At 50.0% G+C, this 13,595-nt stretch overlaps 1 protein-coding gene across 1 annotated transcript in view; it reads right to left on the bottom strand.

Moving 5' to 3' along the window:
* Positions 1–12,759: 12,759 nt before the first annotated feature.
* Cfap46 (cilia and flagella associated protein 46) overlaps positions 12,760–13,595 on the bottom strand; it is a 92,229-nt gene continuing 91,393 nt past the window's right edge. Inside the window, exon 59 of the mRNA XM_028869509.2 lies at positions 12,760–13,132. Within this exon, the coding sequence (XP_028725342.1) occupies positions 13,011–13,132 (122 nt within the window). The 3' untranslated portion in view covers positions 12,760–13,010. The remainder of the gene's footprint in view (positions 13,133–13,595) is intronic.

Below are 13,595 nucleotides of genomic sequence, written 5' to 3'. Positions count from 1 at the left end.
TCTGAGTATTCTAGCTTGTAGTCATTTTTTTCCCCACAGTCCCCAGGCTTTTGTCCACCTCCTCATCTGACTAGCATGGGAATGAGGGCCTTGCTGGGTGCTTCCCTGTCATGGGAGAAGGACACTAAGCAAATTAGTAAGTTGGATGCTGACTATCACGTACCTTAGAATTATACCACAAGGGATAGTGTTTTGTTACTGAAGATGCTGATGGGGGAGATGCTGTTTGTTCTGAAGACAAGAACAAACATGGCACCATGACATTAAGAGTGGAAAATGACAAGAAAGCAAAGTAAGCAAGCAGAAACTCTGAGGTCATGACCTGCCACCGCCCTGCCCTGCCCTTCCTCAGGTGCTCGCATCAGTTGGTGGAGGAACCGGTAAAGATGGTAGATTCCCTATCCCGAGACACTGTGTGAACACCATGACAGTTCCTAGAGCAGACCACACCTTATCCTCAAGGAAGACACCCCAGTTAATGAAAAGTGGACACACTTGTTCATATTCAGTAACCACCGTCACAGGAGAGGTCCAAGCGTGAGCAGGAAGTGTCCACAAACATGCCAACTGGGGGTTGGCAGAATTGCATGTCTGATGAGCCACTTCTGAAAATATGCTCAGTGTTTCCTTAGATAGGTTTATGATACTTCATTGCGAAATAAACAGCATTTCTTCTGGTATGGCCTGGAAGCCCCTGAGGGCACCACACACTCAGGCAGGTGCCACGCAGGTCTGGTGGACAGACAGCCCCCAATGCTTCCTTTGCTGCTCGGCACAGGGCTTTCTCTTGGGAGCACATACCATTCCTATTCACACACACACACACACACACACACACACACACACACACACACACACGAGTTCAAGTCTTTAGAAATGAGTTCAGGACAGGTGGCTTGTTCTCCATGACGGATCAGGCTCTGAGTGTTCCTGGAAGCGTTGCGTTTGTTTAAGCTCACAGACTGATTTGAGTGAGGTTAAGTTCAGACAGACCCAATTGCTGTAACCGTAGATTTCTCTATGCACTTGCGCACACACATGCATGCACGTGTGTGTGTGTGTGTGTGTGTGTGTGTGTGTGTGTGTGTGTGCACACACACAAGAAGGAAATACACACACGAAATGAAGAACACATAGAATATTTCTGGCCTGTTCGTAAGAGCATAATCAGAAGGAGAAAGAACAAATTATGAAATCAGATCCACCCTCGGGCCCTGCAGGGGTGTTTTTGAGAGGGATAGGGATGCAGTGGCCAGATGCAGGTCTAAGAAGCTGTGTGTGGAATGAAGTTAGCCTGGGGAATGCTTTTCACCTCTAACCCTAGCCTATGGCAGGTTAACCTCAAGGGGTCCCTGGCACATCCCCATACTCCTGATGACCCTGACCAGTCTGCAGAGCTGTGGTCTCACCCTACAGAGTTAACTGGGCTCTTGGCATTATTTCTGACCATTTTCTCTCTTCACGGGGAAGAGGGTGAAGAACGCCGTTTCCTGACATCTGCATTTTCCCTGAATAGGCCTTTAAAGCAGAGGACTTCACCCAGATTGTCCTCTGTAGGAAAGTGTGGTGAGCACCCACGGTGCCTGGGTCTGTTGTGAGTGAGTTTGGGTGTGAGTGGCTTCACTGGGTGGGGTTATACTCTTGAGCACCTACCCTAGGAGCACCATGGGACTTACCCTTTGAGTCCCATATTGAGTGCTTACCCTGGGAGTCCTGCAGTGTGATGATGCTCTGGGAGAAGCCTGAGGCCCTGTTCAAAGGCCCCTAAGCTGCCAGCCAACATTGTTTATGACCCTGGGGGGATGATGGGTTGGAAGAAGCTCCTCTGGGCAGTGTCCTGTGTGTCTGAAATTGAGGAATCATGTGTACATTTGACCACACAGCTGCAGATATCTAAAGCTCTCTTCTAGACTCCAGGGAAAGGGAGCTTCCAGGAGATGGGGAGGCTGGGAGACAAGCAAGAGGGCTAGAAAGGATCCATCAGGACATCCCTTCATGCCCTTTGGGAGCCAGATCCTAGGTTTGAAGCAGCCAGGCCCCCTGACTTGAGCCCCATTGAAACCTCTAATTGCAAATTAAAACAAGGTCCAGAGGTCACTAGATCTATCGATTACTTTATAGCAATCATAACAATCAGTGAACAGAATGGAGAGCCTATGTGACAAGGAATATTGACCTACCAGTCCATACTAGCAGCTGCCCTAGAGGAAGTCTGTTTGGGGCAGTTTGCTGTTCTCAATACCCAGGCCCGATGACCACAAGCTGGCAGCAGCAGATGATTCTGTCTATACTTTGCAGTTAGGTGACAAGGCTTCAGTTTGGATACTGTTCTCGGCACTGAGAACCACTGACCTTGGAGAAGAAGGTGATAGCCAGGCACCGAGCAGAGCTCCTGGAAGCAGGCAGTCTGAACTAGGGGACCCAGTGTTTAGCCTGATGACTTGGTGGCTGGTAGCACCTGTTGCCACACTGCTTCTCTGGCCAGGCCTGTCCTCACTTCCCAAAGCTTATTATCATCATCTCTTGCAGTAGGTTTCACATCGCAGCTCAGTATGGCCCACCACAGCCGTAAGTCAAGAAGCCATTCCAAATGTGGCCTCCAGATGGCAGTGAAGAGCCAGCCTGACAATGTGACCAGCCCTTCACACCTGAAATACACGGAACAGAGACAAACAGCATTTCAGACAAACAGCAGCCAAAAACTCCATTGTCAACCTAACACCTGGTGACATTGTCACCTGGCTTCTTCAATTAGGAAACCTTGTCTCGGCCGGGCGGTGGTGGCGCACGCCTTTAATCCCAGCACTCGGGAGGCCAGCCTGGTCTCCAAAGCGAGTTCCAGGAAAGGCACAAAGCTACATAGAGAAACCCTGTCTCGAAAAAGAAAAAGGAAACCTTGTCTCTTTCATAGGCAACCAGGCGCCAGGGAAGCAGTTTTCCTCCTGTGTGCTGCCCTGCATGCTGGACTGCCCGGCTGTTGACAGCAGGATAAGACACAGAAGAGGTGGCACAAGACACATACCAGGCAGGTGTCACTCCAGGTCCATCAGAGAAGAGGAGTGCCCATGAAGGTTGACGGAAGTACTGTGGGAAGACCTTGATGTTGGTCCAGATACCGTAACTTAATCTTCCCCTGACGTTCTTCATCGGTGGGTTTATAGTGGACCTAAGCTCCGTGGGTCCTGCAAAACTAAGCGTATCACCGGGGCACCTCTGCACAGTTCATTCAGGCTGAAGGGCCCATGGGGACAGCACAGCAGGCTATTCCTATAGAGCCAGGAGAGGAGGTAGGCAGCAGCAGATAACATCAGGGCAACCACCTGAGGGATTGAGAGGAGGTTACTGGAAACTCGCCTGGGCAATGAAGCCTTGTTCCAATGTAAGAGCTCAGTCCAGATTCAGAACACATGCAGAGAGAAGGTGAAATAAATTATAGGCGTGTTTCTGCCCACATTTTCCAATATAAGTTTGCAGCTCAACCAGATCTTTGGGGGCGGGGGCTGCTGCACTGTAGAGTGAGAAAACCAAGTTGTAGAGAAGTCTGATAATTGTAGTTGATTCCAATTTTTGTGACCAAAAGGTGAGATGTTACCTCCCAGCCTTGACCTACCCCTGCTCTGAAGGGGGTCTCAGGGACACTGTGGAGTTTTCACACAGAGATACAAGCGAACATCGAACATCGGTGTGGCCTAAGACCAACAATGCTCCACACAGAGGGCAGCCTGCTGTGTGCTTCTGGGTCTCAGGTCACAGCCCACTGTCAAATTTCAGTCTTTATCTAAGCACCCTCCTGCTGAGGGACATGTGAACTGCTCCCATCCCTTTGCTAGTTAGAGGCAGAAATGATGAGAAAAGGAAAGGAAAGAGAAGATGTGAAAAGGGAAGCAGGGAGAAGGGGAGGAGACGACAGGGAGGGGGAGAGAAGACAGGGAGGGAAGAGAAGACAGGGAGGGGGAGAGAACACAGGGAGGGGGAGAGAAGACAGGGAGGGGGAGAGAACACAGGGAGGGGGAGAAGGGACCAGAAACCTGAGGTAGCTGTCTGGTGAGTGATGGGGAACAAGAGTATTATAAAGTCAGGAAAGCAAATTGTAGGGTTGCTTGATAATTATTAAACAGTACTAATGGGACCAACATCTCACAATCATCTAGTCAGTTCAACCCAGGAACACCAACATGACTCAGCAACAGAAACCGTTCGATGAATTTGCCACATTAATGGACTAAAAGGAAGAATGACCTGCACAATCCTTTAAAAATACTTCCCAAAAGGCAGTTGAGGATGGAGTAGCCTACGTAGGACTTCTATATTCTTTTTAAAAGTAGGAGCAGAGAGGAACCTCCTTAAATTGATAGAGCGAGCATGTTTTAGCCCCCACCCCAAGGTAAGCCAAGAATGGTGACACAAATATTCCCGGAACTCAGGAGGCAGAGGCAGGAGGATTGTGAGTTAAAAGTCACCTGGATCTATCACAGATCCTATCTCAACCCTCTCCACTCCCCTACCCCCACCAAATCCCCAGGGAAACCATGCTTTTAGTAAGGGAATTTCAGGGCTTGGGGGGAGACTTAAATGCTTGCTGACACTGATGCTGTCTGATGTGATCACGGACATCTTGGTCATCCCAATAGAACGAGAAAAGAAAATGAGATGCCTGGGACCAAAGGGAAGACACATATTGTCATTACTTGCTAGTGATGTTAGTTAGCTTTTAGTTGCAACTGATATGACATTCCATCAAGTTTCTGAGTAAATGGGTTGGAGGGGAAAAAAAATTTCTTTATCATGGTAATGCCACCAAGAGATGTAATTGAAACCATTACTTATAATAATTGCAAGAACCATGAAACCACTAGGAAATAGCAAAGAATGCTCCCAGGATCCACTCAGGCCTGTTCTGTGTGTCTAATGAATATGTCCTGTGTTGCTGGAAGGCACCTCACTGCCCACCCTCAGCCCTTCTTCTGGGTGATACAGGCATGAGCCTGTGGGGCATGATCTACTTGACTAATTTAGAAGCCAAGAACCAGGGGTGGAGACAGAAGAGGGGGAGGAGCCACAGCTGACCCCTGAAAACAGAGGCACTAGACTGGGGAGAGAGGGGTGCTCTGGGGCCCCTGATGGCTTGAGCCTGGGCACTGCAGGACTTGAGGGCATTTCTTCCTGGCTGCTCTGTAGTGATATATTGTGTATCAAATAAAGCTTGCCTGAGGATCAGAGGACAAAGCCAGCCACTAGATTAAACATAGAGACCAGGCACACACCTTTAATCCTAGCACTCATGAGGCAGAGATCTGTCTGGATCTCTGTGAGTTCAAAGCCACCCTGGTCTACATGAGATTGACTCAGTCTAGGAGAGAAACAGAGCCAGGCAGGGGTGGCACACACCTTTAATCCCAGTACTGGGAAGCACATACGTCTTTAATCCCAGCACTTGAAATCTCATGCCTTTGCTACCAGTATTTAGGAAGCAAACACGCCATTAATCCCAGCACTAGGAAGGAAGTGAAATGGCTGGGTGGAGAAAGGCATTTTAAGGCACGAGGAGATAGGAACTAAGGCCTTTCGGCTGAGGACTCAAACATTCAGTCAGAGGATTCGTGGAGACAGGATCTCGCTTTCCATTCGGCCTGAGGGTTTTGTAGTGGTGAGAAGTTTCTCTAGTGGCTTGTTCCTTTGTCTCTCTGATCTTTCAGCATTTACCCCAATATCAGGCTCTGGGTTTTTATTTTAAGACCAATTAAGATTCGTACGACACTGCTCTCGTACTCAGCATCTCTCCTGGTTTTCCACTCTGGGAATCGGGGAGTTGAATAGCTCTAGAGTAGAACACCAAAACAGTGGAGCAGAGACAGCCTTCCCTGGCCTTAGACCTTCTCCACAGCCCAGCCAGCTCACCCACCCTATCCACCCCTCCCTGCTCTCATCTGGGTAGAGTCCTTGGCTGAAGCCAGATACATACCCCTCTCTCAAGTGACTTTGGATCTGGACAAGAAGAAAGGAAGGCAAGGCCCTACTCTTGGGCACAGCCTTCAAAGTTCTAGTTAGTGACACAGTGAGGTAGAATACCGTCACTCTGTCATCCTGAGTGAGATGCTCAGGATGGGCAGGTAATCCTAAGGGCCTCAGATACCCAGGACCCTCTTTGTGACCCTATCATCCTCAGTATGTAAATTCTGTCTCATTGCATGAAGAAGCTGCCAAGTGCCAGTCGTCAGGTTTCACTTCAGCCTGTAGAAAGGGGCGTTCCTCTGCAGGGAACTTGGTAAAATGGCCACACTCGTTGTCAGGCAGGAGCGTGACTATGCTCTCTCTAAGCATGAAGGGCTCTGCTGCTGAGGGGTCTTCTGAGTCTCATCAGTTCCTACAATCTGCAAAGCCAGATTGCAACCCAGGGACCCTGAGGTGCCCCTGCGTTGTCTCTGCCACAGCAAGCACAGTGAATACCTGACTTCCCTGAAGCACTGGGTTTGACAGAAGATGGGCTAGGGTTGAGCTGCCTCTCTGCGTACTGTCCGCCATTATGGTCTGGGATCTCCAAGTTCTCCAATGGGCAGGACATTCAGAGATTGCGCTGCTCAGGAAAAGTCCTTAACTAACGCCATTGAAAACACCCACATACACCCACCTGCCCTGCACAGTTTTCTACTGGGTCAGACTTGCAGTCAGCCCCAGCAGGCTCTGCTTTGAGCTCAGGCTGTAGAACTCAGGCAGGGTCATCCCTGGACTCTGCCTGGCTGCTCAGTCACTGGGTCTTCCCATCCCCCTCCTCAACCTGGTTCAAAGCAGAGGCAATGGGGGTGGGACAGCAGACAGAGGGCGACTGCTTCCTCCTTGTCACAGGGACACTGTCTCTCACCTCTCATCACAAAGATTAAAATCTATAATAAGGACATTTAAGAACTCCCTGTAATTTGGTCATCAGCTCTATCTGGGCCATTAGCCGATGGCACCAGGGTATTAATCTAGTCATTGCATGGGCCTCTGTGAATTGTGATAAAAACGCCCCGATGATTGGACTACACTGGCCACAGCACTCTAGTGATTGAATGGCGAGGCAGAGAGCATTCCTTCATCACCCTGACCGAGGGAGCCAGGCTCTGTGGAGCGGTAAACCCCCACAGGACCTTGATCTGAGAAGTGAGGGTGGTGTCTATCCCAGCGAGGGAATGAGTGGGGCTGTCCTTTGGAAGCCCACGGCCCTGGGGTCCCTCAGATCCCTTCTCTGGAGGCTGTAGGGCCCTGGGGTGGTACAGGTGGAAGAGGGCCAGGAAACCAGAGATAACATACAATGGAGAGGCTGCCGACCTTGCCCACAGAGGAGGGTAGTCTCCAAGGTCACCGTGGAGGGTAGCCTTGGATCTGCTTTTCTCGGCTCTCCTGGGGTCAGCTCCCTGTGTCCGTGGTCAAGCTCACAGTAGCCACCTAAACACACCCACCTGCCCTGCCCTTCCCCGGGACCAGGCAGCCTCTTTTATAAGGGGTGAAGACGTATTGAAATTGATTTCTCTGTTGGAAATGGGATAATTAAACCGGTTGTTTCTCTCTTCATCATCGTCATAATAAAACGAGAGGACAGTGGGGGTTATGTGTGGCATGAAGTAATATTGTGCTGGCTTAATGCGAGGGAGCATTAATTGAATACAAATGGCCTTTCTGGGAGTTGCTGAGTTATATTTCAGAGATATGGGATAATGATGCCATTTAATCATTTTTACAAGATATAAAATTACTGGCTGCTGTAGGAAGATCATTAAGGAAAACAATTGTTCACAGCAATTGAAAATAGGGTTTTAATTATTTAATACAGAAATTAAACTATTACAGACCAATGCTGGACAAGGCAACTTAATAGAAATTTATATACAAGCGTCTATGAACATTTTAGTTTTATTAACCTGCCTAATTCCTTAATCCAAATCAGCCAGAGGCAACCTTAGCTGAGGCTGTAACTTCACTGCTTGGATTGACTGGACAGGAGGAGGCAGGGCAGGGGCAGGCAGGCTTCTGGGAAGTGGATGGGCACTGGTGGATGGGCAGTCGGGTCAATGGGAAAGTAGGGGAATCTTAGCTTGGAATTCCAGGGATAATTCAGGGAGCCCCAAAAGTTCTCCGGCCGCAACTCTGTGTTACATGCAATGGCCCTGGAGGAAACCAGACCTAGGCACAAGAGGTTATGGTTTCCTATGGGGCAGATGGTGGCCTAAGGGCTGGGCAGGCAACAGAACAGGGGGCCACCATCTGAGTGCTACCCTAAGCAGGGCGACCCCCAAGAATGATGCTCTGGAGAGCTTCATGAGAAATGGATGGGAAGTGTCAGTGCAGTATGTGGACCTCAGCTTCGGTGATTCCCCTCCAGAATCCAGGGGTGGCTCCTGAGTGGATAGGAGAAGAATGGGGCTTGATCTTCAAAGGCCTGGCTCCCATGCTTGATTAAAACTTCCCAGAGGAAGGTGCCCAGCTCTGCCTTTCAGAATTTCTTGGCTGAAGGCAATGGACAAGGAGTGTACGCAAGGGGCACCAGGCACAAAGCAGACGGCTGCTGGACCAGACTTAGTGCCCATCTGTGTTTCTGCCCAGGGCAGCAGGCCACTTGACTGTAGTCCCCAGTGTCCCCTTGTCCCTGTCTTATGTGGCCCACCAGACAGCCCAAAGCTCTGTGCCTAGAGAGCCCTAGGTCCTGGGATAAGGGCTACAGGATCAGCAGAGGGGCTTTGCCAGGGACCTCTGACCTTTTCCTAGCTTTGGCTGCCACCAATTGGAAAAAAAAGATATTTTAAATGGGATTTTGGTTAAAAACTGTGAGATACAGTATACTTCAGCTCCCAAAGTGAAGACTCTGGGGGAAGTGAGACATTGCTAGGGAGAAACGCCCACCAAGCCTTGATGCAGCTTCGATATGGACTACAAGAGAGGTTTTATCTCCCTACACGCTTTTCTTATTTTCCAAAATTTCTTCTATAAACAGTTAACATAAATCTTTATTTTAGAAAATGGAAAGTTTCTCCACATAAAGAGAATAGAGTGGCATTGAAGAAGCTAATTGACCAGCTCTAGTGGAGATGGCTGGCCTGACATAGACCCTTACAGAGCATCCGTAGTGGGTCTTGGGCTGGAGGATATGCAGACAGCTTCCTTTACTACTGTCAGGGGGCTGGATAGGGTCAGGCCTTTGGCCCCCTACTCCTCCTAGCCCTACACTAACTCCTGGCCTCTGCTTCCCCTGGGAATTTCCCAGAGGAGAAGGTGGGGCTCTTGAGTGACCTGCTTAAGGTTGATGTGAAGATCATCCAGCATGGCCCCTTCTCACTGTGCTGGCTCAGAGGTGACAGCAACCTGCAGAGGGCCCCATCCCCACCTTACCCACCCGGTGCAGGGTCATCTGACATCAGGGAAGTCCAGGCTAGATGTGGACAGTAGCCATCACCCTTGTATCTGATGCCCCTCCCTACCCTCCCGTCTCCAGGAGAGGCATCTTCAGAGGCAGGGCTGGGTGCCTTAGTCGGACGGAGGCCATCCACCGCTGGAATTACATCCTGTCTCCCATTATGACCAATAAATCCCAAGCAATCTTTTTTCTCCTCATAGTTTTTAGGGTTACATAAATTTCACCTATGCAATTTTTTTCATGCTTGAATATATTACAGAATGCCACTTCTGCCGCGGGAGCTAATTGATAATGTGATTTGTTATGTTGCCGGGACATAATTCAGAAAGTTATTCTAACGCCTTTGATACATGGAATAGCACTCACTGTTTAATATTTCTCACATGAGCAGACACGGTATGAGGTGAAGAATGTGATATGGCAGATGAAATATTTCTAGAAGCTTTTATTCTTGTTGTTTGGGTGCGTGCCAACGTCTTTGTAGAAGAAAGCTCATATTTCCAGTACTGCTCAGATTTGAATTTATCCCCTGGTCATTAGTTAGCTTTGTGTGTGTGTGTGTGTGTGTGTGTGTGTGTGTGTGTGTGTGTGTGTGTGTGTGTGTTTAATTCTGGAACAAGTATGCATATATGTTTTAAAAAGGAAAAACGAAACAAAATAGAGGAGAATCACACATAACTCTTCCAACACCATCTGAGATGTTTGTTTGACAGATTTGTATGTCAGGTGAGTTTAGATTCTCTTCAGTCAGAAAAACAGTGTGCATCCCCTTACCCATGCCTGCACTGTTTGTGGTTTCAGGCACCTGACTTCAAGTGAGGTTGGAAAAAAGAGAAAATTTCCACAATCCAACAACTTTTAACAAGCTGCACGCCATTCTGTGTTGCTTGTGAATGTGGCAACTGTCTGATGTGTGGTGTCACATCGTCTAACGAAGGTGGATCATGCCACGTGCTCCCTGCCTGCTAGGCTTGGGCCACCATCTCAGGTGTCCGATCCACTGTCCTGGAATCTCAGTGCTCGCATGACCCTTGTTCTACCAGCTCATGGAACAAAGCACCGGACTGTGGCACAGAAGGGGGGGTGGGTGGGGCGTAAAAGAGAACCCATCTCCAACCGACACTGACTTTGGTATTCTCTGGCAACACTTCTTGTGTTCTCATACATTCCCCTCCCGGGTTTGGTGCTGTCTCTGGTTTTCTTTGAATCCCATCCTTCAGGATAAAGGGCCTTCAGTCCCTCTCCCTCCTTCCCCAGTGGTGACATTTTGCATCACTGTCAGGAATGGCAGAACCGAGATGGTGATGTGGGTCCCAGGTGTTAGTGAGGTCATCGTGCTTCTGCCTATGTGTAGTAGCTCTGCAATACTGTCTCCTGTGCAGGCGGGGGTCGCTGCCACAGTCGAGACACAAATGGGGCTGTCACCAGGCCCCCTGCCGCTGTTCCCAGCTCTGTCCCTATGCTCTGGCAATACTGACTTGCTTGTCCCTATACTTTGCTATTTGATGTCATATAATGAAATCTTGTAACTTTTACAGCGGCTTCTATTTCTCAGCAAGGACCCTCCAGGTCCAGCTAGGTGACTCGATTGATGACTTGAGTTTTGTTTTTGTGAGTGCTATGGTCCAGCTCTGGAGTATTCCCCAAGGCCCATATGTCAGAAACCTTGGTTCCCAGGGTGGTGCTATGAGAGACAGGGCCCAGTTAGGGAGGGATTCTTTAGGTCTTGGGGTGTGGGGCCTTGAACAGGTGTGTGGGCCTCCAGCCTCATTCCCCTTTGCCTCCCGGCTATAAAGTAGGCAGCTCTGCTTACCACAGTCTTCACCGTGTTGTGCAGCCTCCTCACAGGCTCAGTGCAAGGCTGTGAGCCAGAACCAGCCTACATTCTTTATCATGCTGAAGGGACAGACACTGGTCCACACTGTGATGTGACATGGATGCTGTCTTCTGCTCCCTGAAGGACATTTGTGCTATTTCTGGTGTTTGGTCATCATGAGGGAGGCTGAGCTAAACACTCAGGTGTATGGATGGGGGTGGGGCGGGGGATGAAACTCCACTTCGCTGAGATACGGAGGTATCCAAGGCTGCACTCGGGGCTGAGGAGGGGTTTGCAGGGTTTGTTTGGTATGGACCTCTTCTGGCATGCGCAGTGCTGTGTGACATTGACTACATCGCCGTTCTGCAGCTGTTTTTGTAGGTATTCATTGTTGCTTTATTAAAAAAACAATTTTTTTTGACCATGTGTGTCCTGATCCAGGAAACTTTGGCATCAGTTCCTCTGTCCACAGCCAGAGGCAGGGAAAGATGAGTACAGAGTAGCAAGGTACAGGGGCCACTGAGCAGGCTTGGCACTCTGGAGATGCACTCAGATGTCAAGAATGTCTCCTTCAGACTGTCCTTCCCTTGGGTGACATTTCCCCCAGGCATACCCATCTGACACGAGTTCTGGGGAGACAGCTCTGGGCCCCACAAGGCTTAGGACAAGGGACAGCTATCAGTGGCTCTGTATCCCTTGCGTTCACAATTCTAGTTCAGAACAAAGAAAAAGTCCCACTTCTGAGATGGTTCGTGTGCCTCCCAAAAGAGTTGGTATCCAGAAGTCAGCGCCTGTTGTGAGGTGTGAAAAAGTGGGTGTTGGGGGCCCAGCTTGGGAAGTGACTGAGATTTAACAAGGTCATGGTGTGGACCCTATGCCTGGTTCCTGGTGGCTTTGGAAGAGGAAGGACAGAAACCAGGGAAGGTATACTCCCTGCCTCTCATTGTCAGATGTGTGCAGTACCTTTGGGACACAGAACTCTTACCAGCAAGAAGGCCATTGTTGGATACAGTCCCCTGGGCTACCGGAACCAGGAGGCGAAATGACCTCTGCTCTTTCTGTAGCATTGCATCATTAGCAGAGAAAATGGGAAACAGCCCCATCCTGATCCCTTAGCAGAGGTAGCAGTCAGGGAAGCTAATGGATCACACTGGGACTTCAAGCTCCTGCCCTGTGGACTGCTCTTTGCTTCCCTCCTTTCCTAGCCAGAGAGCCAGAGTGGGCAAAGAAGATCCACAGCTGGGCTTTGCAGTCCATGGCTAAAAGGGCTCTCCATGGACCACCCTTGAGTACCATGTCAGGAAAAGCCTGTTTGGAACTGCAGAAGGATCATATATAAGATGGGTATTTTCCCAAGAGCCCTGCCACAGCAGCCAGGAGAGTAGGGGGCAGAGGACCACACACATCTCCAGAGCTGTGGGGTGGGTATGGTGGGTCTCAGTTCACACAAGGATACCGTCTCCTGTAAGCCTTGATGGTGCCGGAATGTGCTGATGATCATAGCCAGATGCCCCAGCTCCTGTCCTGGACTTCCAGAAACACGCCACACACTTAGTTGTTTGCAAACATTAGTTGTTTACTAAAACACTGAAACCGAGATCAAACCTGGGGGCTAACAGACAAGAGCTTAGGTGGTATACCCGGCAACAGCCGTCTTCTCAGGACTGTGTATGGGGGACAGAAGGACAGACACCAGGCTGTGTCAAGGCTGGGGCGAGCTCCAGAAAGTGGGGAAAGAGCCCTGAGTGGAGAGGAGCCTCAGAGGGGTAGAGCTCGGGGTAGTGGCTCCAGACTCCAGGGTTTAGCTCACACCATGGCTTGGTGAGGCAGTCCGTACAGAACCAAGCCCAGAGCAGTGGGGTGTGACTCCAGGAGCTGAGGCTGCAGCTCAGAGAAGAGCTCTTCCTTGGAGGTGTGGGGAGGCTCATCTGTGGAGCATAAGACATAAGCTGCCCCAGAGTTCTCGGGCAGCAGCCTGAGTCCTGCCAGGATACCCAGCCTCTCACCAAGGGCATGATACCATGGAGAGGGGAGCATCAGGGAGCAGGTTGGTGCTTCTGGCTGCAGGGGGCCATGAGTTCTCCCTGCAGCCTGACCACAAAAGCCCGGCTACCTCCTGCTCCTCAATGCTGCCGAGTTTTTAAGCTATGGCGGTCTGGCTATGGGTTGTTAATGACAGCACCAGAATGTGATCGGGCCTGACCCCAAGCTCCCTGTCCATCTCCCCTGGAACTCTGGAACACCTTAAACCTGGAGACTGGCCTCATAGCTTCCTCCGTGATGCCTCGAGGCACCCCTACCCTAGACAGGACGACTCACAGGTATAAGCATCAGTTGGTCCCTTCCTTCCAAACACATGCTACATGCTTCAGGTTGGGCCCTCTGTGATGA

Source organism: Peromyscus leucopus, chromosome 1, assembly GCF_004664715.2.
Source record: "Peromyscus leucopus breed LL Stock chromosome 1, UCI_PerLeu_2.1, whole genome shotgun sequence".
NCBI classification, from domain to species: domain Eukaryota; kingdom Metazoa; phylum Chordata; class Mammalia; order Rodentia; family Cricetidae; genus Peromyscus; species Peromyscus leucopus.
Note: the sequence above shows the minus strand (reverse complement) of the source record. Positions and strands in the feature narration are given on the sequence as shown.